This window comes from Poecilia formosa, unplaced genomic scaffold (genome assembly GCF_000485575.1).
Source record: "Poecilia formosa unplaced genomic scaffold, Poecilia_formosa-5.1.2 Scaffold89, whole genome shotgun sequence".
In the NCBI taxonomy this organism is placed as follows: domain Eukaryota; kingdom Metazoa; phylum Chordata; class Actinopteri; order Cyprinodontiformes; family Poeciliidae; genus Poecilia; species Poecilia formosa.
Window position 1 is genome coordinate 31,277 of NW_006800028.1, and position 22,061 is coordinate 53,337.

General features: G+C 38.4%; 1 protein-coding gene across 3 annotated transcripts in view; it reads left to right on the forward strand.

The window, feature by feature from the left end:
• msh3 (mutS homolog 3 (E. coli)) overlaps window positions 1-22,061 on the forward strand; it is a 41,422-nt gene that overhangs the window by 17,246 nt on the left and 2,115 nt on the right. The window contains exons 17-23 of one of the 3 annotated variants that reach the window (XM_007557480.2): window positions 1,578-1,694; window positions 1,938-2,045; window positions 4,313-4,427; window positions 4,694-4,851; window positions 11,967-12,153; window positions 20,033-20,159; window positions 20,534-20,702. In XM_007557480.2, the coding sequence (XP_007557542.1) occupies window positions 1,578-1,694; window positions 1,938-2,045; window positions 4,313-4,427; window positions 4,694-4,851; window positions 11,967-12,153; window positions 20,033-20,159; window positions 20,534-20,702 (981 nt within the window). Of the gene's footprint in view, window positions 1-1,577; window positions 1,695-1,937; window positions 2,046-4,312; window positions 4,428-4,693; window positions 4,852-11,966; window positions 12,154-12,258; window positions 12,283-20,032; window positions 20,160-20,533; window positions 20,703-22,061 lie in introns of those variants that run through there. The other 2 variants (XM_016674059.1, XM_016674058.1) reach the window with 2 other exon arrangements.

The following is a 22,061-nucleotide window of genomic DNA, read 5'->3' on the forward strand; positions in this document are numbered from 1 at the left end:
TGGTATTGATGCCATAAGTAAAACTGGACCGATATTAAAAACCAATATTTACAACAACAGAAAATCATTCGAGGCAACAAAATAACTCTAAACAGGAAATTTGACCGGAATTAAAGCAACTAAATAACAGATAAAGTTATGCAGTCATCTAGAAATCAGGAGCCTGACATCCAATATTGCTGTGACAGTCAGATTCTTGATAACTGTGTGTGTTTGCATAAATAAACATTTTTGCACTAGCGTTGCTGTTCAGATGGTTCTCGGGAATGGTTTACTGAGCATCCAGAGGCGAGCTGTTTGCAAACCTCCTCTCAGCATCAATTCGTTTCACCCACACAGCCGCACCTTGAATCATCACGTTTTGCTGCAGGAAAAGTTGGTTGTTGTTGAACTCTTTTCTTTTCCTCGTGAGGCGACTGGATTCCCGAAAGGTTTGCAAGATAGCAACCAGAAAAAAGGAATCCATGCGTCTACGCTACTGGCCTTATCTCTGTGTTTGTTGAAATCAATGTCTTTGCTTGCTGATGTTCCGTATTTACACTCTGAACATCAGCTCAATATCAGCTGGGTGGAGAGTAAATGCTCATTGTTGTTGCTGCAGTTTCTTCTCTGAAACCTGAAGATTATCTATGTTCTAGCCCTTTCTTTTTATAACAAAAATGGTCAGTTTTAAAATTTTGCCACAAATGCTGGCAGTGTTTTGTAAAAATTTTAATAGTCTTTATGTTGTTTTATTTTGTTGGAAAATTATGACATAGACTAGCACTGACTTGCTCATAATTATGAATTGAAAGGAAAAAATCTGAAAAAGGTTGCTCTGCATTTCTATTCAACCCCCTTTACTCTGAAACCTGTAAGTAAAACCCACTGCAGTAGTCAGCATACTGAAAATTTTAAAGGTTAAAATTGATAGTTAAGAACTAGAGTTTGGTATTAAGTAGTTACGTTCACTTAATTACATTTACTATCATTTAGTAACTTTCTGGAAAAATGTACTTGTGGTGTTTTTCCTAAGCTACTTTTTACTTGAGTAGCTTTATTATGAAGTATCGTTACTCTTATTTGAGTGAAATTTTTGGATACTCCCGGTGAGTAACTTCACTGAATGAAGAAAAAACATGTTTTTACCAAAAAAAGACAGATAAATATTTACAGTTTTCATTAAAGTTTAATAAGTTTTACATCGGAAGAAACTGATTTGGAAAAATTATTTTGTTATTTTGTAGTTATGTTATATTAATCATTTTTATTGAGGTCTTTGAAATACCAACATTTTTACATAAGCTTTTATTTTGATATAATTTCTAAATATTGAATGATTACTGAAGTAAACTTTTTACCAAATACTCTTTTAGTCCTACTTGAGTAATTTCTTGGAAAACTTTTTTTTTTTTTTTCTTTTTTTTTACTTGAGTAAAAATATGTCAAAGTAGTGCTACACTTGTAGTACAATTTTTGGGTATCCTACCCACCTCTGCTAAGAACACACACGGTAAAAAGCTCTGCGGTATCAAGATCCAGTTGTTTTATTCCTGAAGAAGGGCTTTAATGCTTGTTCTCCTCCTCTTCCTCTGCAGCACAAAGACTGTCAGCAGGTATCACTCTCCTCTCCTGGTTGAACGCTACAAGAAGCTGCAGCAGCTCCGAGAGCAGCTGCTGCTCGACTGCCAGAGGGAGTGGACCCGATTTCTGGAGTACGACAGAGGCAACTCCACACACACACACACACACAGTTCTTATCAGGAATTCATATAAAAAACTGTTAAAACTCATAACAAGTCTGCGGTTCAGAGGTATGCGTCCACAGCTCTCTGCCTGCCAGAATTGGTCTGTTTAAGTCAAGCACCCTGTCAGAGCCGTCTGCTCTGAAACCTGTATTCACTAAGCTTAATTTACACTTGAAAATCATTTTTTCCTCTCTCTTTCTCTCTCTGTAGTCAGTTTGGGGAGCACTACCACACCATGAAAAGAGCTATTAGTCACCTAGCAACCACGGACTGCCTCCTTTCATTGGCTGAGGTGGCCAAACAAGGGAATTATTGCAGGTGATTTCCTCTTATGCTGACCATAAATATTGATGCATGCATATTTGTGTGTGTGTTGGGGTATTGTTAATACTTCTCTGTGTGGATACGTGTGTGTATGAGTGTGTGTGTGGTGGTGGGGAGGGGGGTTGTCCTCTGTCGTGTCCTATAGACTCCGACAGGCTGTATGTGGGTGTATGCACCGGGCTGAGCACTGTGCTCTGCCAGAACACCAACATCTCTCCCACTCACTCACACACAACCATCTTTATAGTGTCTATTTCTGCACGTTAGATTTCAGCTTTTTCCTCCATCCGCATCGTAGCACTGAATGCGTTCTTTCATGCAGCTTCCTTTTAACCTCAGCTCACTTAAAATTTCTCACTTTGGCTGTTTTAAATGTTGCATTCAGCTGTAAAAGCTGAAAGCCTGTGCTTGAAGAGTTCTGGAGCAGGAAAAGAAAGATGCATCTGCAAGCCTGTCAAAGAGGATTGAGCCTCATGGGTGGGGAAAAGGAAGACGTCTCATGAGACAACCCAACTTTCACAGAGCATAAAGCTCTTACTTCACCGCTCCGTCTGTGTTTTGACCCTGGGCTATGGTTATAAGATCCTGACCAGAACATCCTGCATTCAAGTGGCTGAAATGAACTTTCTGTGTATGGTGGCTGAAATAAGCCTTAGGCTATGTTCACACAGAACTATGCACAAATCCAATTTTTTGCCTACTTATTGAAACCGACTACTGTAGTGTGAACGGTTTGTGTCCCCAAACCTGACGTCACTCAGAGATGCAATGTTTAAGGAAGCAATAATGATGGAGCTGTTTATATATGATTTTAAAGTTGATTCAAGGAGCCATCACTCCCTGGATAAATCGCAAGATCATTACAAGGTCAAAGGAAGCTAATAAAAAGAAAGCACAACTATTAGAAGCGGCCTTTTGTGGAGCATTGACCGTAACTTCAGTAGGGACGTCTGTTTGGATGTGTAGTCAGAGCCAGAAGTGGTGGGATTGTGATTTGATTCGCTCCAGTGACACAGACTTCTTTTATAATGTCACAGTCATTTTCAGCCATTGTTTACGTCCTGATTTAACACGACTGGCTTCTTATGGTGCAAAATCATGATGCATGTCTCACATAAATGACATAAAACCCGGACAAAATGTGACATGACCGTTCAGCTCGCAGACTCTTTGAAAACAATCAGATTCACTGCAACATATTAAAGTGGAATCGACTGGATTTTTTGGGGGGGATGAAATAATTAAAATTGGGCCGTTCAGACTGCAGTGAAAATGACAGATATGGGTCGCATTTGCCTTAGAGGAGGAGCTTAGTTATTCTGGTGTAAAGTTGTTGCTGCTATGCATCAAAAGGAGTCAGGTGAGATGGTTCTATTATCTTGGAATGATGCCTTCTGGATTATTTCCTGTTGAAGCTTTTCCAGTCATGTTCCACTGGGAATAGACAGAGTAAACCAAGACGGCACCAAAGAAATTATAAATCTGTCCTGGACTGGAAGCACCTTGGGATTCATCAGAACGAGCAGGAAGGGGGATGTTTCAGCCCTGATCCCCGTCCAGGATAACTTGGAAAAATGGATGGATGGATCTAAGCTCTAATTTCAAAATTAGACATAAAATTGTCATTTTCCTGCTTTATTTTCTACATTCATATTTGTCTTTTTTCTCTTTCAAAAAAGTCCCATTGAATCATTTTCAATCCCAGCAGTTAAAACCACTGCTGCTCACTCCGTTGTTTACATGTCAGTATTTTCAGGGATATCACTGTCAGAATTATTTGCATCCTTGCTGTTAATACTTTGTACAACCCATTTGCAAACAGGACAGCATTTTCTCTTCTGTTACATCTCACGTGGTTGGATCATAGGTTTATCATTATGTTGATAGATTGTCTAGATTCTTTGGTCCTCTTTCAGGGTCTCTTCTCCACACTATCGAAAATCCTTCATCTTGATCTGAAGCTGTTTCACTTCTTTTCTGTTTTTTTTGTATGTGCTCCCAATTTTCATTATCCACTCGGATACTTAAAAGGATAAAAAGAAAGGATCAGTGGTCCTTTTTATTTGTATTTCAGATTTAGGGCATCTGTTGCTGTTTTTTTTTTAATATTTGTACAGTTTTTACAAATTCACCAGCTCCTAAACTGCAAACTGTCAGTGTTTTGCAACCCTAACAAGCAAACTTTGGTTTGAAATGAACATCATCTCTGAGTTTTGTTTCTACTGTGTGTTGATGTCTCTCACCGACTTCTCTCTATTCAGGCCAAAGGTGTGTGAAAATAATCACCAGATAATGATCACTGATGGCAGACATCCTGCGATAGATTTATTGATGGGAGAGCACGGCCAGTATGTTCCCAACCACACCACATTACAGGTACAAACACACACGCACATATTCAAATAACTCTGAGACAAAGAGCTTTGCACGACACACGCTCACACACACGCATACCCACACACTGACTTCCTCGCTCGGCGCTCGAGTGGGTGTAGGTTAATCTTGCAACAGAAGCACAAGGCTGTGGGAAGAGAAGCCAAGCTTTTTCAGTCCACCCACCTCCTCAGCTGTGCGTGCAAGCATGCAAATATCTCATTCTAGTCACAGTTGGTGTCTTCTTCTCCTCTTTCTGTTTGTTTTAGCGTGACAGCAAGAGAACTATGATAATCACAGGGCCCAATATGGGGGGCAAGAGCTCCTACATCCGCCAGGTCGCCCTTATCTGCGTGATGGCCCAGATGGGCTCGTACGTCCCGGCGCGTGAGGCCTGTCTGGGCGTACTGGACGGTATTTACACCAGGTACGGCCACAAGCTCACACACATTCAGGTCTCATTCCTGCCTTGAGTTATTACAAGCCAGAAATTAGTAACTTGAAAGACACTCCCTGATTTCTTAACTTGTAGCAAATCACTCGTAACTGAAAAAAAAAAATACTACAAAAGATTATTGCATATTTGTCTATACAAAAATAGATGAATTCTTCGCAGAGACCCTGTCCGCATGCTACAACATCTTGACTTAGTAAAATATTCCCATACCGACTTGCAAAAGTTCCTCGGCTTTATGCAATCCTAAAGATTTTCATTCATGGTTAGTTTTTTACTGCATCCCATGAGTGTAAACCATTCTTGTGCTGATGTGGTTGTAAGCTTGGCGTCAGCTGACCGGTGTCTGGTACTGTTCATGTTCTAACCCACCATAACTTACATAGACCCAGTTCTAACTGAAGGAAAGCTGCCTCACAGAGCTTTGTATTGCACCATTACAACCTGCATTTTAACCATATGAAAATGTTGGATGAACATACGAATAACATTTCTTATTTTTGCTCACAATCGTGACAGCAATGCTGATTCCGATTCCAGCTGGCTTTTTGTCCAATTATATATTTTTATTCATCTGTTTTTTATTAAATACTTCCCCCCAGCTCTCTCCCTTTTTTGTGTGTTTTTACTTTTACCAGTTGCTTTATTTGTTGTCCACTTCCCTTTGATCTCTTTGTATGTGTGATTTATTTCAGTTGTTGCTGACGTGTGGTGTATATTTTATTCCACTAGAAGTATCTACTCTAAGAAAAACGTCAATGTCTTCCTTAACTCCCCTGCTCTATATGCGATGCTGTCGAATGTGTTTTTATTCCTTTCCTCCTGACTGATGCCTTTGTTAGATGAGATTAGTTTGATCCTTTGCAACCTCTCTGCAAAGACTTTTGCTAATATATGCAGATGAGCAAATGTCAAAGACTCACTATAATTGATTGTGTGAACACATAAAGATTGAATGGTGAAATTGAATGGAGAGATATTGCTGCACATGCTTTGGGTTTCACTTTCCTGTGTGGTTGAATCTCTGCGATAGAGCCTTGGGTTTGTTTCAGTGCATTTGATGATTGATTAGATAAAAATAAAACTGCAGAAATTTGAGGTTAACTTGTTATTTCTCAGGTTCTCTGAGGATTAATGAGCAGCTTTGCTGTGAGACAAAGCTGTGTTTAAAAAAAAAAAAAAAAGCTGCTGGAGACCTTTACCATGGAGATTGCACTTGAATTATATATAAGGGACTAAAGTTAACAGTTCATTTATTGAGGGTTTCCACACAAGTCTAGAAGAGCATGGGATTTCATTTCAGTATTTTCCAAGTCTGGAGGAGAATGGAAAAAGAAAATAAAAGTATAAAATAATGATTTCCTGTCTTTATCCAAATAACATCATCCTGTCACTATTGGATTCTACACAAAGTTCAGTCAGGTTTAAGCCCAGAGCAGTTTTTATAAATGTGTGACTTATAGTTTTGATTTCCGTTTGTTTTATTTACTCATATTTTAAATATATTTTTAAATATGGACCTATTTGTCTTTAATAAAGGTGATGCAGATGATGATATTCCCATTATCTTGTCAGTTAAATTAACGGTGATCAAACCTGAGCAACCATGCATGTCAAACGGAAAGTCTCAAGCTGCACTATTTAATTATATGATTTTCTCTTGTTTTCTCAATAAACAGTAAACATGCTTAATAACTCACACCTTCACTACTAAACGTTCTTTATTGGTTCATTATTAGGCAATCATTTATAAGGACATTGGTGAAGAAGGAGACGTCTCTCCGCCTGAACGTCTCATAAAACTAATCTCACTTTCCCTGCCTGTGACACCACTGAGTTTATTTTTAGGTCTGACTCTCAGACAAATCCCTTTTAATCCATTTTGTTGCTTACCTCAGAGAAGGTGTGCAACAGAACGGAAAAAAATGAACAATAGTTGTTCGACACAGCTGACTTTATTGTTCCATCTTGGTTCGATACGCCTCGATTCATCTCTCTCTGCCAGACAAACTGTCAGACAGTAAGGCTTTGTTGCTGCAAGCTTTTTTCTATTTTATCATTATTCTTAATATGATGAGAGTTACTACAAGCCCTCCAGTTCTCCCTGCATATTGGTATAGAGTGGAGGCCAATATATGGTCTCCGTTATTCTCCTGCTGCAGCAGACTGTGATTAGACCTAATGGCTTGCAGATGTGTGCAACTGTCTTTTTTGTGGGTTTAAGCATGTTCCCATGTAACAGCCCAGTGGGAGCCTGAGATTGTCTGCAGTATGTGTTCAAACTCAAGTTTTAAAAGAAACAATCTGGGATTTGGGTTGCAAGCTTGGATCTTTAACCTGTACTAGCTGCTTCTGGGGTCTGTAAATATAGAGGCTGAATGTGTGGAGTTATCTTTGAGAACTGAAGAAAAACGCTTGGGTATGTGAAGTTAACGTGAAGATATGACTGTATATGAATTACATTTCTCTCAAACTGAAAGTGAGGATACACAGGATACAAAACTGTGCCAGGCGGTCTCGTTTTCGTCAGTTTTCCCCACAAACTGTGGCTTCACACACCATCAGTGTGTAAATGTGGGACTGACTGGTTGTAATGTAAAATGCTTTGGAGTCCTCAGACTTGACAAAGCGCAATCTATGCAAGGCCATTTACCTTTGGGTGTTTATGTGAGTAAAATTTGTAAACTTTCTTTATGTAGCAACCTGTTCACAAGTGCAAAACCACAAAGGTGTTTTACAATAAAAACAGGCATGAGAAAAATTACAGATAAACCATAAAAGATTAGATAAAACAGCATGTGTATAACATCACAACACCTTTTCCCTTTGCAAATAATTAGCTTGCAGTAGAATATCTTAAAATATACACAACATTGTCAGGTTTTACCAGGTTATGATTATTATGTATTTTTTATGTTAATTTATATTCACCTTTGATATATCTTACACATTTCAATACTCTGTCACTTCAGTGAACATTTCTTGCATGAAAGTCCAATGGCAGCGAACTGTACGCTCTTTGTCTCTCTCTCTCTCTCTCTCTGTCTCTCTCTCTCTGTCTCTGACTCTTTTTCTCTCTCTCTTTCTCTCTCTCTCTCTCTCTCTCTCCCTTTCAGTCTGTCGCTCTTGGTTGCTCATACACTCACTTGTTCACTATCTTTATTTACACTTTTCTTCAATTGCAAAATAATATTAATTTAAATTGGGGTTACAGTTCATTCTCATTTTTTACAGGGCTTTGGAAGATGTAAATAGTTTTAAGTTGGGGTCTATTACATCTTAATAATTTTTTAAAGTTAAAACAGCCCAGAGTACTCCCTGTTTTACCCAGATGATACTGTGTTTTTTTGCCTTTGTTTTTTTAGCTCACTGTTTAATTTGCAATATAGATGTTAATATTGTCTTTATCTCAGAAACGAATAATTAATTTCCAGAGGCGAAACACACCCACATCATGTATCTGCTGTTGTCTCCTCTCCTCCTCTGTTGCTTCACTCATCCTGTCAGTGTCTAATTAGACTATTTATCCTCTCCCCATCAGAGGTTATGATGCTGGGGCAAATCTGTCTCCATGATAAACGCTCAATCAGCTCCTACTGCTGTGTCAGCCATAATAAACGCAGCAGTTGGAATTGCCTCGTCACATGAGAGAGGGGAAAATGTAAATTAGCGCTTGGCAGGTGATTTTTAAGGGGGATGATCAGATTTTTTTGGGGGGTTTGGAGTAACGGGAGGGTGCATTGATGTTAAATCCTATCTGGGCTGATCCAGATGACTGATTATAAACGAGGACAAAGAGAATAATCTGGATTAAAATTCTGTCCTGCCTTGCAGAGTCTTATCATTTTTCTGCCCTCTTTGCTATTAAGCAGTTATATGTCTGTTATGGCTGATGGTGTGTGCGTGTGTGTGTTGTTTCATATTGGCTGACAGATGCATATTTGTATGTGGATGCATGCAGCTGCTGTTCTCGCTTGTCAGTATCGAGTCCTGAAGGTTACAGAGCACATTCTTCCATGGCTCCATGGTTGTTATGGAAACAGCAAGGGGAAGCAGGATGTAAAACTGTTTTAAAACGACCTTTAATTGACAACGCGTTCAGAGCTGTGATTAGACCTTCTGCTGAAATCTCTTCCTTGCATTTAGAAAGTGACTCGTCTCTTGTTTCGGAGTTCAAAAGACACGGTCAGTGTGAGTTTTTATAGAGTTGTAGAATTACTCTGGATGTGCTTTCTTGCAGGTGGTGTGAGGGGATTCTTTGGCCTCTTTCGTTTTATGTGCAACTCACACTGATGGTTTTATTTCAACTATATATTTCTTTTAAATCCCAAGGCATTAAACTTTGTGCATGAATCAGAACATTGCCTCCAAGATTTCAGTATAAGGGATGTAAAGTGCTACCTTATATTTAGTCCACGGATATAGAAATCCACAGATGTAAATTCCAATGATTAAATCTATTTAAGTTTTAAATATTGTTTTATTTCTTGATATTAGTCCTCATATTTTGGAAAATATAATTTTTCTGCATAAAGAAAAGACTAAATGGGTGTTGTGATGGGTTTTCAGTAGCTACATGGTGCTTTGAAAAAAGACTAAAATACTAATTACCCTTTAAACTTCACATTCTGTCAGGTTAAAGTTGCAAACTTAGAAAAAAAAGGTGCCTTTTATCAGGATTTTATTTGACAGACTATTACTACCTGCTGTAGGATTTGACAAGTTGTATGTATTTTGCATACTTCTGGTGTAATGACAGGTTACTGTAGCCATTTTTCCATCTCTTATTTTTCTAGTCTCTTATTTGTGACACAAGCATACATACGGTTTCTAAACACTAGCTGTATTTTCTCTTCTTTTGGTCCAGTCACTGGACCTTTTGGTGACTGGTCCAGTCACCAGTGGTTGTCATTCACCACTGGTGAATGACAACCACTGGTGAAGTTGTTGTCATTCATGTATAAAATATGGAAATATTTGAGAGCATTTCATACAAAGATAAAGTGAAATTTGGCAATAAAAAAAAGAAGAAAAAGAGATATGAGATGTTGACTAATTGAGCCTATTTTGAGAATCTGAGTTTCTGTCAGGGACTCATTCAAAGCAGCAGGGCACCCAGCTGGTGGAGAGTTGCTGCGTTTTCTCTTCAGTAGATGATCTCTGGCGTCAGATTCTGTTTATCCGTTCTGCCTCTCGGTGTGGATCTGCCACCGGTCAGCTTTCAGACAGAACATGAGAATGAAATGCAGCAGCATGCCTGCCACGCCTCTTTCCTGTAAGGCATGTGTAGTGCAACCATGTTGACGGCCGTTTGTGGTTCATTCACAGGAATGAATGAAAGTCGGTTCAGAAAAAGACCGACTTGGAAAGGAGAAGCATTCACTGGAAAAGGGCTTCGGTCAGGTGTTTGTGTCGGATGAAGGAAAATACAGACTTCTTGTTTGCTTTCAAGAACCCAGATGAGCATTCAGAAAGGTTTTTACACCTGGGAGGATATCAGTATGTTGGTGTTGTGTCAGTAATCTGAAAACAGTTGATAGATTTTACGTGGCCTTTGGGTCCATATAAAATCAATAACTATATCCATGCACGTCTAAAAAAAGGGGATGTTGTGAAAAAGCTGAAATAGTAGGTAACTTTTTTGCTTTCTTCAAACAACCTTTATTGAGATGCTGGTTTTATTTTGCCTCCATGCGACACTGCATTGCTTCAGTAATTCATGCAGAAGGAGCCCCAACCAACTACTATATGAGTGCACATAAAAGAATACACTTTCCAGAAGCTTGGCCTTTTTTGTTTAAAATATTGCTTTTGTTGATATTTAATATTCAAATTTTCTGAGACAAAAAGTGGTGGGTTGTCGTTATCTGTAAACCACAACCATGAAAAATATAAGAAATAAATATTGGTCTGCATTTTGTTCTTTTCGTCTTTTGTTTGTTGCAGTCATTGCTCTGGTTTGTCCACTGAAAGCATGTGGAGAAGGAGCTGTTTATAGTGGCAGATAAGACTGATTGCTGTTTTTTGTGTTAACATCAGTAACGTGTGTATTTGAACGTATCCACACTACGTTAAGAGTGTGAATACTCTCACCGATGGTCTGCCAGCTGTTAGCTACATGGAGGCAGTTCAGTACATTCTGTGCCTTTATGAATCTCTTCCAGAGAGTGCGAGTGTGGATATTTTCTGTGCTAGATTGTTGAATTATTTTACACTCATGTATAACCTGCAAAAGCATACAGTTCTCTAAAATGCATTTGCCCCCTTATGAATTTCTTCTGTTTTTGATTTTTTTTTGTCAATGTAAAACAAAGTCATTGACAGATACCAGAATTGGCTTTATTCAGCAAGATTATACTCACAAGCAATGAATTTAACTTTGATTTCACGTTTCTATTATAACAATGTAAATGTTTTAATCATGTTCTTTTGTAAATATGTATCAAGTGTTTTTGTAAGAGGAAAGCAAGGTTGATGAGTATGCATGGCATATTTTTGCAAATAACGTTCCGTTACCGAAAGGCAAAACTCTAAACAGTTTGTGTCCAGTATGTGTGGGATCTGCAGATATGTGAGCTGTTCTATTCCTGACCCTAAACCTGCACTTGTTTCCATTAATCATTGTAATTAATCGAGTTTTCTTTGTCTGATATCAAAATTAGTTTAATTGCTTTTTCGGAGAAATGCAAATTATCAGGACAGAATATTATTTCCTGGGGATAATTTCTAGCTTTATTCTGGTAAAAATGTCCTGTTGTTGGAGGAAGAAGTTGATCAAAACAGCTGGGATGCCTCAAGTATGGAATGGGCAACATGTTGGAGTTGGTTTTTCTTTTTTTTCTTTTACTTTTTCCCAATTTTTAACAACGCTTTTTAATTTCATTCAATTATTCCACTGACTCGGTGAACGAGAATTATTTTAACGTTGAAGCCAATAAACATTTTTGTAGTTTGTTGACAGATGTAAACATTTAGCTTTTTATTTCTATCAGGAGTACATGGTGAAATCGTACTCTGAATGCCTGGAAACCGGACAGACTTTTTGCCTGGTTTGTCGTAAACTTTATTTTCTTTTGCCTGATATTCAGAATGGGGGCTTCGGACAACATCTTCAAAGGCCGCAGCACATTCATGGAGGAGTTGACGGAGGCCTCAGAGATCATATCTCAAGCAACAGAACGATCGTTGGTCATCCTCGATGAACTCGGACGGGGCACAAGCACTCATGACGGCATTGCCATTGCCTACGCTACCCTGGAATACTTCATCAGAGATGTAAGTTGGTTTTTATGTGTGCTTATGACACATGGTTGACTATCCCAGATAATTACAGGGTTAACAGATCTCTTGATGTAATTTGTACCAACATTTTCATTGTAGACATGAAATAAGCCCCCAAAAGCACCTTAACAGCGGAGGCTCACAATAAGCAGACATGCAGAGAAGAATGAGCAACATTAATAGTGAGACAGAAAGATGTCACGGAAAAGGAAGCAAGTAAAAAAGGCGATCCCTTGATATCCAAATAGATAAATCTGGTATGTAATATTGTTCTTTCTTTTAAAACCTGTATATATGCTGCTCATGATGAAATGTATTCATCATTACACACATACTCTGTAAAAATTTGTTACGGTCTGTTTATAATAATTAATAGTTAGAAATCGCTGAGCCAAAAACCAGATAAAAAGGGAGAATTATTGATACTGACCGCCCTTGACAGAAAATCACTGATATAATCATTGGCCACCATCAAGCATGCTGGGAATCAGGAATCCAGATTGCTCTTATTGATTGTTTATGAAATATTTCCTGCTTCTTTTTGTCATATTTTATCACATTAGTCAGTGCAGAGTAGATCTTCACAGTAAAAGGAAAGAAAGTGCTACTGGAACAATGACATCGACTAGTGGACATTTTTCTTGCTCTTCTCTTTCACACCCGTCACTATCAGCTGTGCCAGGTGTAAACTGCCCTTTGTATTACTAAGATTGCCCACACTGGTGCTGTAAGGATAATAACTTTGTGGTAAAGGTTACCATGAAATCTTGTAATATTGAAATGCCACAATATCTCTCATCAAAGCAAAGTCTGTCTCCTGAAGTGCTACAAAGGTGCTGTGAGCATGTGACTGTACCTGGTGAAATATGTCTAAATGTGCGATTCCACAACAAGAACCTCTTCCTCTTCTGATCATGCTAAACCAGTGGTTCTTAACCTTTTTTGAGGTACCGAATCCACCAGTTTCATATGCGCATTCACTGAACCCTTCTGTAGTGATAAAGAAAATATGATCCCCCCCCAAATTCAAGACATGGGGGTGACCCAACTAGAGTCTAATTGGGTCACCCCAAGATCACTAAGTCTTTTTAAAAGGTAGAGTCTCTGAGAACAGTTCTTCAAAATATAGTCAGTGTTTTCAGCAAAGTTGAGCTGACTGTCCAGGAATGACCCAAATTTGCCACAGTTTCAACAGGTTGGCCATCGAGAGAAACTGTGGAGCCACTTTAAGGTCTCGTTTAGATAATTTAATTAGCTCTAGATTCTTAAGATAATGAAAAATTAATAATAAATAATAAAGACTTTGCGGTATTCTGATTTAGTAATGAAATTATATTAGTTGTGTTACCACCTCCACGCCACTAGATGCAGTAACAACCCCGAAAAGATGCGACTAAGGAGCAGATTTAGAAGTACACCGGAAGCTACAGAGTTTGGTAAAAACTGTGAGTTTTCCTGAAGTAATTAAAGACACAAGTTCAAATTCATGCTGAGAGTGGAGCTCCTTCAATCAGTGCTCCTCCGCAGCTCTGATTGGCTAAGCAATGTAACGCGATCCTCTGCAGCAAGTGATGGCAAAGCGGGGCGTCAAAACGACTTTACACAGTGTGTCTTTACCTCCGCGGCAGAGGCTCCGCCGAACCCCTGAGACCGACTCATCGAACCCCTGGGGTTCGATCGAACCCAGGTTAAGAACCACTGTGCTAAACGTTTGTAGAAAAACTCCATAGCATCATTTATGCAAATGCTCTGTCTGCGCTGGCGAAGATTCACTCACCTCTCAATGTCGGGTGCTTGATTCCTTTGGTTGTGATAGGGAATTTAAATGTCAGTTTCATATGATCAGTGGATTTCTACAGACTGAAAAAATTAGGAGACGGTGATGACACTAAATGCAACATACCCTGACCTGAGGCCATTAAACAATGTGAATTTTACACCCTTGACCCCGGCACACACACTAATCAAAACAGGAGCACACCAAAGTAATAAACATTCCTCTTAATTTCCCTACCTTTAGGCTTTTATTGTTCAGTAAGAAAACGTACATGCTTGGAATGATTGACACCAGCTTTAACCAGCTTTGCTAAGCAAATAGGATTTAATGGTTGCAACTCTGTTTTGGGAAACAACCTTTCAAACTTTGCATTGCTCTTTTCATTCATATACTAAATGATTAGCTTGGCATAAACGTCTAGAAGCTTTGTGATGCCTGTTTCAGTGTTTTTGTAGTTAAAAATGGACGTAAAGCCCCAGAGTACAGTGGTTCCTTTATTCTACAGCCGCAGCTGCTTTTCATTGGTTTCAAGAGTTTGACTTTATTTCTGGTCAATGTGTAATCGAAACTGAACAGCTGGTTAAAATTTGGGAGCTCTGGTATTTTATTGTGGGTTAATTCTACTTTCTAAGATCCTATTCCAACAGGTTTTGGTTGCTATGCATAAATATGGATGAGTAAGGATGAGTAAAAACTTCCCTTCAGTTTTTATATTTTGCCAGTTTTGCATTAATCATGGATGGAATCATAGGAGTTATGTAATTCTGCAGGAGACCATGGAATGAAATGTGTCAGTAGTCATTTATGCAGCAGGGATCTTTTATTGGCTGGAGGAGGACACTCTCTACCTTGCATAACGGCATTGATTTATAAGAAGACGTCTCGCTATTAAAAGAAAAGAAAACAAAAGGGCAGTAAAGAAGTTATGTGATATGGGAAGAAGCCTCTCTTCAGTTCTGGCTTCCTGCTTGGGTCTTTCATGCCGTCTCCTTGACTTCCCACTCCTCCCCCTCCTGCTCCCTGCTGTGCAGACACTAAATGTTAACGTCAAAAGCCGGGCTGCTCCTCCTTGATCTCAGTTGTTATAGAAACACACCTTTCCATCTGAGAATGGTTAAGAATATGGATGGATTTCACAGCATCTCTCAATAATGGAGACAGCCTTGAAGCATTGTTGAGTAGGGAGGAGAGGTTCTCTAAAATTGAAAAGATCTGGTGAAAGTTGCTCTATTGCTGGCGTGATGCTGGGTCTTTATGTGTTTATTTGATTCCATCCTCTTCTTTTTGAAGAAGCTCACATTGTTCTCTGGGATGTACGTTGGGTCCAAGGTCATCTGGACCCGATTCTATGACTCAGCATTTGCATGTGAAAGAACTACTTTTGCAAAGAGGGAATCATGTCCTTGGAAACAAAAAGACCTTAGAGCTTCACACTAATGGATAAATATCTTGTGCAACATATCCCTGCATGTGGGAGTAAATGTTCTGATGTGTTCATGCTGATGCACAGAACTCCAACCACATTTTCTTCTCAGCTCTCCGCACCTGTTTCTGCCTTCAGTACACTCATGCACATGGGTTAAATCCTTTTATTTTGTACTTTTTTTTATGCTGCTTTTGATTTTTCCACATGTCTCAAAGTTCTGACTTTGATGAAAAAAACCGATGTGGAGGCTTTTGAGTTAGAGCACAGCTTTGTGGTTCAACACCGTAAAAGTGAATCTAAAGGTTAAAAAGTAAGAAGAAAAAAGTTATGCATATGGAATAAAAAAGAAAAATCCTTGTTCTTATGTTTTTCAAGTTATAAATATATTACCAGCACTTTAAATTTAAATTAAAATCCTGTAAATAAAACAACAACAATAAAAAAACCCTCAAGTACACATTGGCATAATAAAGTAAACTTATGGCACATTTTGCATTGTCTAATAATGACAAGTTAATGGACAGTCAGGTAGCCTACATGGAAACTTTTGTTTGTCACAGTGCAGAGCCAGCGTACGGCTCTGCACTGTCTGATGTTTCATTCAAAGCAACACTCTGTGAACTGAACACATCTGGACTTTCTCTCTCACGCACCAAGGATTCCTCTTTTTTTGTTTATAAACAGAGCAGATATGGGTTTACATTAATTGTGCTGATTTGTATATGTGTAGACTTGCAATGTTTCTGGTATCTTCAAGTCTCTTCTTACTGAGGTCTGAACTGTTGTCCTTTTGTAGTTTCTTGTGAGACAAATACCCAAGTAAACAGGTAACCGTTCAACTTAAATGTGATGAGACAATTGTTTTATTAATGAAATTCCGCATTAATGAATCTTTTAATCATTGTCTAATCGATTAGTTGTTTCAACACTAATGTGATCAGATTATTGCTCTGCAGAGTCGACCTCTCGGGCCACCCTGAGGTTCTCTGGTAATGAGCCACCATTACAACCCAATTAGATTATTATTCAGATTCCAGCCCCCATTTGGAAATCCTGCTTTGTTTGTAGCCTTTAGTGCGAGATAAGGCTTTTCTATTTGTGCATGTTGATTATTGATTTGTTCTTGTTGAATCTTAACAGGTCAGGTGGAAGCGTGTGGTAGTGAAACCACATCTGTTGACGGACCCAAATCATTGCTTTTCTGCTCTACGTCCATAAGAATGATGATAAAAGAAACATGCTAGTCCAGTTTTACATACTTAAAGAGAAAGCGGGAGATTGTGAAATCTTTGCTCAAACATTAAGACATGCTATCTTTAGTATGCTTTGTATATTTTGGAGCATGTAAACTTTCTATTGACAAAGATGGTGCCACCAAAATTCATAGCAGGTGGTATTCTTGCGTTTTAAAGCCTTAACATGACTTTTCTAAATATTCTTCTTGTAATAACGGGCAAACAGTTCAGCATGTCTCTTCTCAGCCTAAAGCTTTTCTCAAGAGAGGATTTAGCTTGGCGATATAGACAGATACAATTTTTAGCTGTGTCAAAAGGTTTCAGTTTGTATTTCATTATCTTTCTGCTCTTTGGATGCTTTTTACAGCCAAGTTCCTTGGTTTCATTTGACCAGTTTTGTCCCTGACTCATTGTATTGGTCCTGACAGGGATACTGTTGTCTCCAGTTTGATGGGCTTGAGCCTTGATGGTGCTTGGATTGTTCCTGAACCTCAAAATCAACATCTGTTCATCTGAGGGTGAGGGTCTGGATCAAATGGCTGAAACCTGGAGATCGCTGAATGTCTTAACAAAACACTTACATGAAGTTCCAAACTTCACCTTATTGAATTTATAAACTGTGGCAATTTAACAATTTTTCCTATTAAAGTTGTCCCATGTCCAGCCAGAATTGTGAATTTTATGTCTATGATATCACCATTTTATCAGGTTTGTTCTGCTTTTACATCTTTATCTCCACACAGCTTTAAATCACACTGCAATGGCTGTATGACTCTAACAACAAATTCTCATCAGCTGTAGACTTTAATATTCTGTTCAATGCAACATTAACCAACACAGTCTGTGACCACAAAACAGGTTTTGAAATAAATGCCCTGAAGCAGCATCGCTAAAGATTTGCTTTTAAAATTTTTTTCCAATTACCGAGGGAAGGAACCACTATGACCTCTTTGTGGAGCCGAGATGCAACAGTGGATTTAGTACCTGATTATTTCTTAATAACTTTGACCAGTTCATCTGTCGGATGTCTTCTTGGAAAAAGATAATTGTATTTCCCTGGCTAAAATACAGATGAGTTAAAATGATGTACTTGGTGAAACTAGGTGTCAAGAAATCACACTTAAATATAAATCAAATGCAAAATAAAAACCTTTGAAGAACAGAAAAATACAGGTGCAACCTTTGTCACTATGAAAAACATTTATACCATTTAGACCAAAAAAAAAAAGTATATATATATATCTATATATATATAGATATATATATAGATATATATATATATATGGCAAATGTCTATTTTACTGAGTATTAGAAGCACAGCATTTAAAACTATGAGAGCCAATAATGACTTAGTTTCAACAATTCCTAAAACGTAGGAACCGTGTCTTTGTACTTTATTTTCCATTTGCTTGATTGCCTCGCTAATGTGAGCAGAAGAAGGTAATGCATCTGTTTTACTAAAAAGCTTTTAGAAACCGTCTTCAGAGAGATGCACTAAGCAGTGAAATGTTTCTGCAGACGTCTGAAGCGGCCTGAGTAAGTGACTGGCTGCGTGCACCACTTGCTTTGTGGTTTTCACGTGGAACCATTAATTCCAGGGTTCAATCAAGTTGCTTCTCTGCGTCTTTCACCTCTGGCCGAGGTGAAGAGCTCCTCTCCCTCTGGTCATTTTTTTCTTTTTCTTTTTTCAGAGCCTGAAAAGCTGAGTTTAGTGTCTGCACCCAAAGGCAGTGAAATTAGAGAGCCTGAATGCGGAAGGCATTGAGTGATAAAACAAAATAAGAGAGAAAATAAATAAGCAGTGAGTGTACAGGTTATTATTTCAAAATGCTGGCTGCAGGGTACAAAGACAGAGAACCAAAACAATGTTAATGTTGATGCTACATTTTTGTTTTGTAGCTACGTCTTGAATAGCTTTCTCAAGCTCTTATATCTCCCTTTTGTTGTGTTTTGTGTAACAGTAAATAGATTATGTTCGCTATACAGAGAGACCCAAGAGAGCAAAGTTTGCTTTTAGATATCACCAGTTAACTTTTGGCTTAATAAAGGTGGCATACGTCAAATGCACATCTAAAACAGAAATCGACAGTATGCCTCAGCTGTTTCATCCTAAAGACTTTTTTTATTGCATTCACTTGGAAAAGGCTGTTATTGTTTTGAAATGTTTCAATGTTGCTAAATTTCCTGTCATGTCATTCCTACCCTGTCGTTATATTACCATCATTTCATGGTATAAGGACAGGTGCGGGAGTGACCGGAGCATTTTCATCCTGTATCCGACCGATGATGGTGTCGTATTGATTCTGGTATAAACTTCTCGTCAGGCAGCTGAAGTTTCTGTTTGTTGTGATGCTAAGCATGTATATCAAGTTTAGCTAAATAGCTTCTTTTTTTTTTTTCTTTTTTTGTCTGCCTCTTCAGTCAACCAAAGCTCACATATTTGTTACGCTGTTTTCAATCTTTTGAGCCCTAACCTTTGGCTTCAACAAGCTTGTGTGTTGAACACACAGCCGAAGTGAAACTGGATGTTTACTCTGATTGGTAGTTCAATTTCAAGACAAAAGTGACTATTTTGTGTTTTTGTATCTTTCAGTCTGTCACATAAAGCCCACATAGAAATTCATTTTTTTTTTAGATTCAGTGATTACCAATAAAAACAAGTTTTGCAAACATTCTAATTACATTAGGAACAAATTATAATAATCAGCAGCCTGAACACAATTTACCCAACACTAAGATTGTTGTATTTTATTAACATCATGAGTCAAACAGACAACAAAAACAAGGGTTTCTCTTTAAAGCAAATGTTGTATTAATGCCTATTTTTGTTTTGAAACGGTAAACAGTGGTGTCCTTTTTTATCTACTACATGACTTTTTGTCCCATTTCCCTTAAGATGTTTTAGGAAGTTTAAGACAACTGTCTTGCCGTGTCCAACTTCACCAGCAAAGGCAAATCTCAAAAACTGTGCGAAGTTCAGAGACAGAAAACCTTTTTGTCATTGCCATCGGGGATCATGAGAGCATGAATGGCTTACAGAGAATTACACTAAAGTCAGATTTATGTGCAGGTCTAATCTTTTGATCAGCTGATGAACATGCTGTTTGACTTAAAGTGTAGTTTTCATTTGAATAAATTGTGTATTTTTTCTTCCTCCTGATGCGTCTTGCACTTTGAGGCTCCACTTCCAACCAGGTTATAATCCTCAAGCATGAAATGTGACTACTTCCTTCCAAGTCTTAAGATTTTTATCAGGAATGTTTTGCAGTTTGAGGTAAAAAAAAAACCCCCAGCCTCATTTCACTGAAACCCCTCGAAAAACCCAACTCCACTCATTTGAACCTGATTGTGCAGAACACTGACTGTAACATTAGCAGGTTCTGCTGAGTGGATCATCCTGGATAGTAATCCTAAACTTTCTCTTCTCTCTCTCAGGTGAAGTCCTTCACCTTGTTTGTGACCCATTATCCTCCTCTGTGTGAGTTGGAGCAGGTGTTTCCTCAGCATGTGTCCAACTTCCACATGGCTTTCTTACTCACTGAGCCTGACGTCACAACTGATGGTACGTTTTCACTTTTATGCTAACATTGCTGTAATACCACAGACCTGTTGCTAGATTGTGCACAACATAGACATGGTTGTTTATGTCAGGATTCATTTTTGCACTTTAAAGGGGATTAATTATGCAAAATACACATTGTGCACATTTTTGTACTTCCATTTGATTCTCTACTGCTTCTCGAAACAGTTCAAGCCTTAAAGAAAAATAAAAAATCACCCCGTCGGCTTTTAGCACACAAAAACTGCATTATGTATGAATGATTTTGTGCAAAAAAAATGTAATGAACATATTGTATAGTCCTAACCTAACCTGTTTAGGGAAACATAAAAGGTAATCTCTAAGACTTCATTTCATGCCACTGGGTGTGTTGTCAGATGGAGAGGTTCAGCCAGAGTTCATCACCTTCCTCTATCAGCTAACCAAAGGAGCTGCGGGGCGAAGCTACGGCCTGAACGTGGCCCGACTAGCTGACGTTCCTGACCCGATACTGCACACCGCCTCTCGTAAAGCCCGAGAGCTGGAGAGCCTGGTCAACGCCAGGAGGTAACGCACACATAACCACCCTGACATTTCCTTCAAGGAGGCACTAAAGTGCATGTCCAGTCAGCTTGTATTTTTATGGTGTGTGTACTGTGAGCTGTTTGTGTGCTCTTTACCTTTCTGAGAGTGATGCATGAAATCTTATGAGCTCAGTATAAAGCCCAGTTCCCAAATGATTTAAATAATTTAAAGCTCAAATGCAAGGTTGACGCTCAAAGATGCGGCTCTGTCATAATATTTTAGACAAACAAAAGCTAATCTCGACTAAACTATTGTTTATTTAAACTTCAGCACTCAAATGTACTTGATTTCATACTTGAGTTCACACATTTGAACCGGAAAATGTGCCACTCTTCCCGGAAAATAGGGAGCGATGCAAATGGCACAAGATTACAGAAGAAAGATTTGTCATCATGAGATGCTTAAAAATCCCCTTAAGTAACTGTAGCAGGTGTTAATGATGCAGCTTTGTTTTGAATGGTCTTACTTAGAGCAACAGATGCATTTCAAAGTGAAACGGCAGCAGCAGAGTTTCTGTACTTGGGTTTTTTTTGCTGTAATGTGTCTAAACATCTGGAATCAAATAAAATAAATTGGTTTCTTTTTTTCATGCCTGATTTTTAATGAATGTTTCTTGATCATGTGTGAGCTGCAGTGAATTTTTATGCTGAATTATGACTTGTATATTATTAAGCTTTGCACAAATATGCAGATCTGTGAAAAGATGTAACCAAAAAGCATGTTACAGATTTCTTCCATTTTTGGCTGATTTGTCACACTTGCATGTTTTAGATCATCAGTCACAGTTTAATCAGACAAAGCTACTCTGAAATACTCTGAAATATGCTAGAAGATGATTTTATTTAAAAATATTTAACAAAATCAACATGACTCAATGTGACATTGAGTCACTTTTCTTTTTTTTTTACATCAATAGTTGAAGTGTTTGCAAAACTTAACAACCAGTCTTCTACGTCACCATGGGGGAATTTTAACACACTCTTCTTTTCATAATTGTTTTAGGCAATTATTTAAGGTGACACCACCATGCCTCAATCAGATCTAAGTTCAGTCTTTGACTAGGCCACATCAAAACCTTTATTTTGGCTTTTATGAGCTATTCAGAGGTGGTCTAGTTAGGATCAGCTTTGTGACTCAAGTGTGCTTGAGTTTAAGTTTACTGAATGTTCTCCTTCAGCAAGAATGGGACGCACATCTTCCACAAAGTTCAATTTGCTTTTTTCCCCTAAATATTTTCCTAGAAGTGTCTGAAGAGACTTTGTGTTCTGAGTAGTTTGCAGTGGTTTTGGCTCTGAAACTCTTCACCAGTTTCTAATTCTTGTACCAGGATCATTTGCAGCG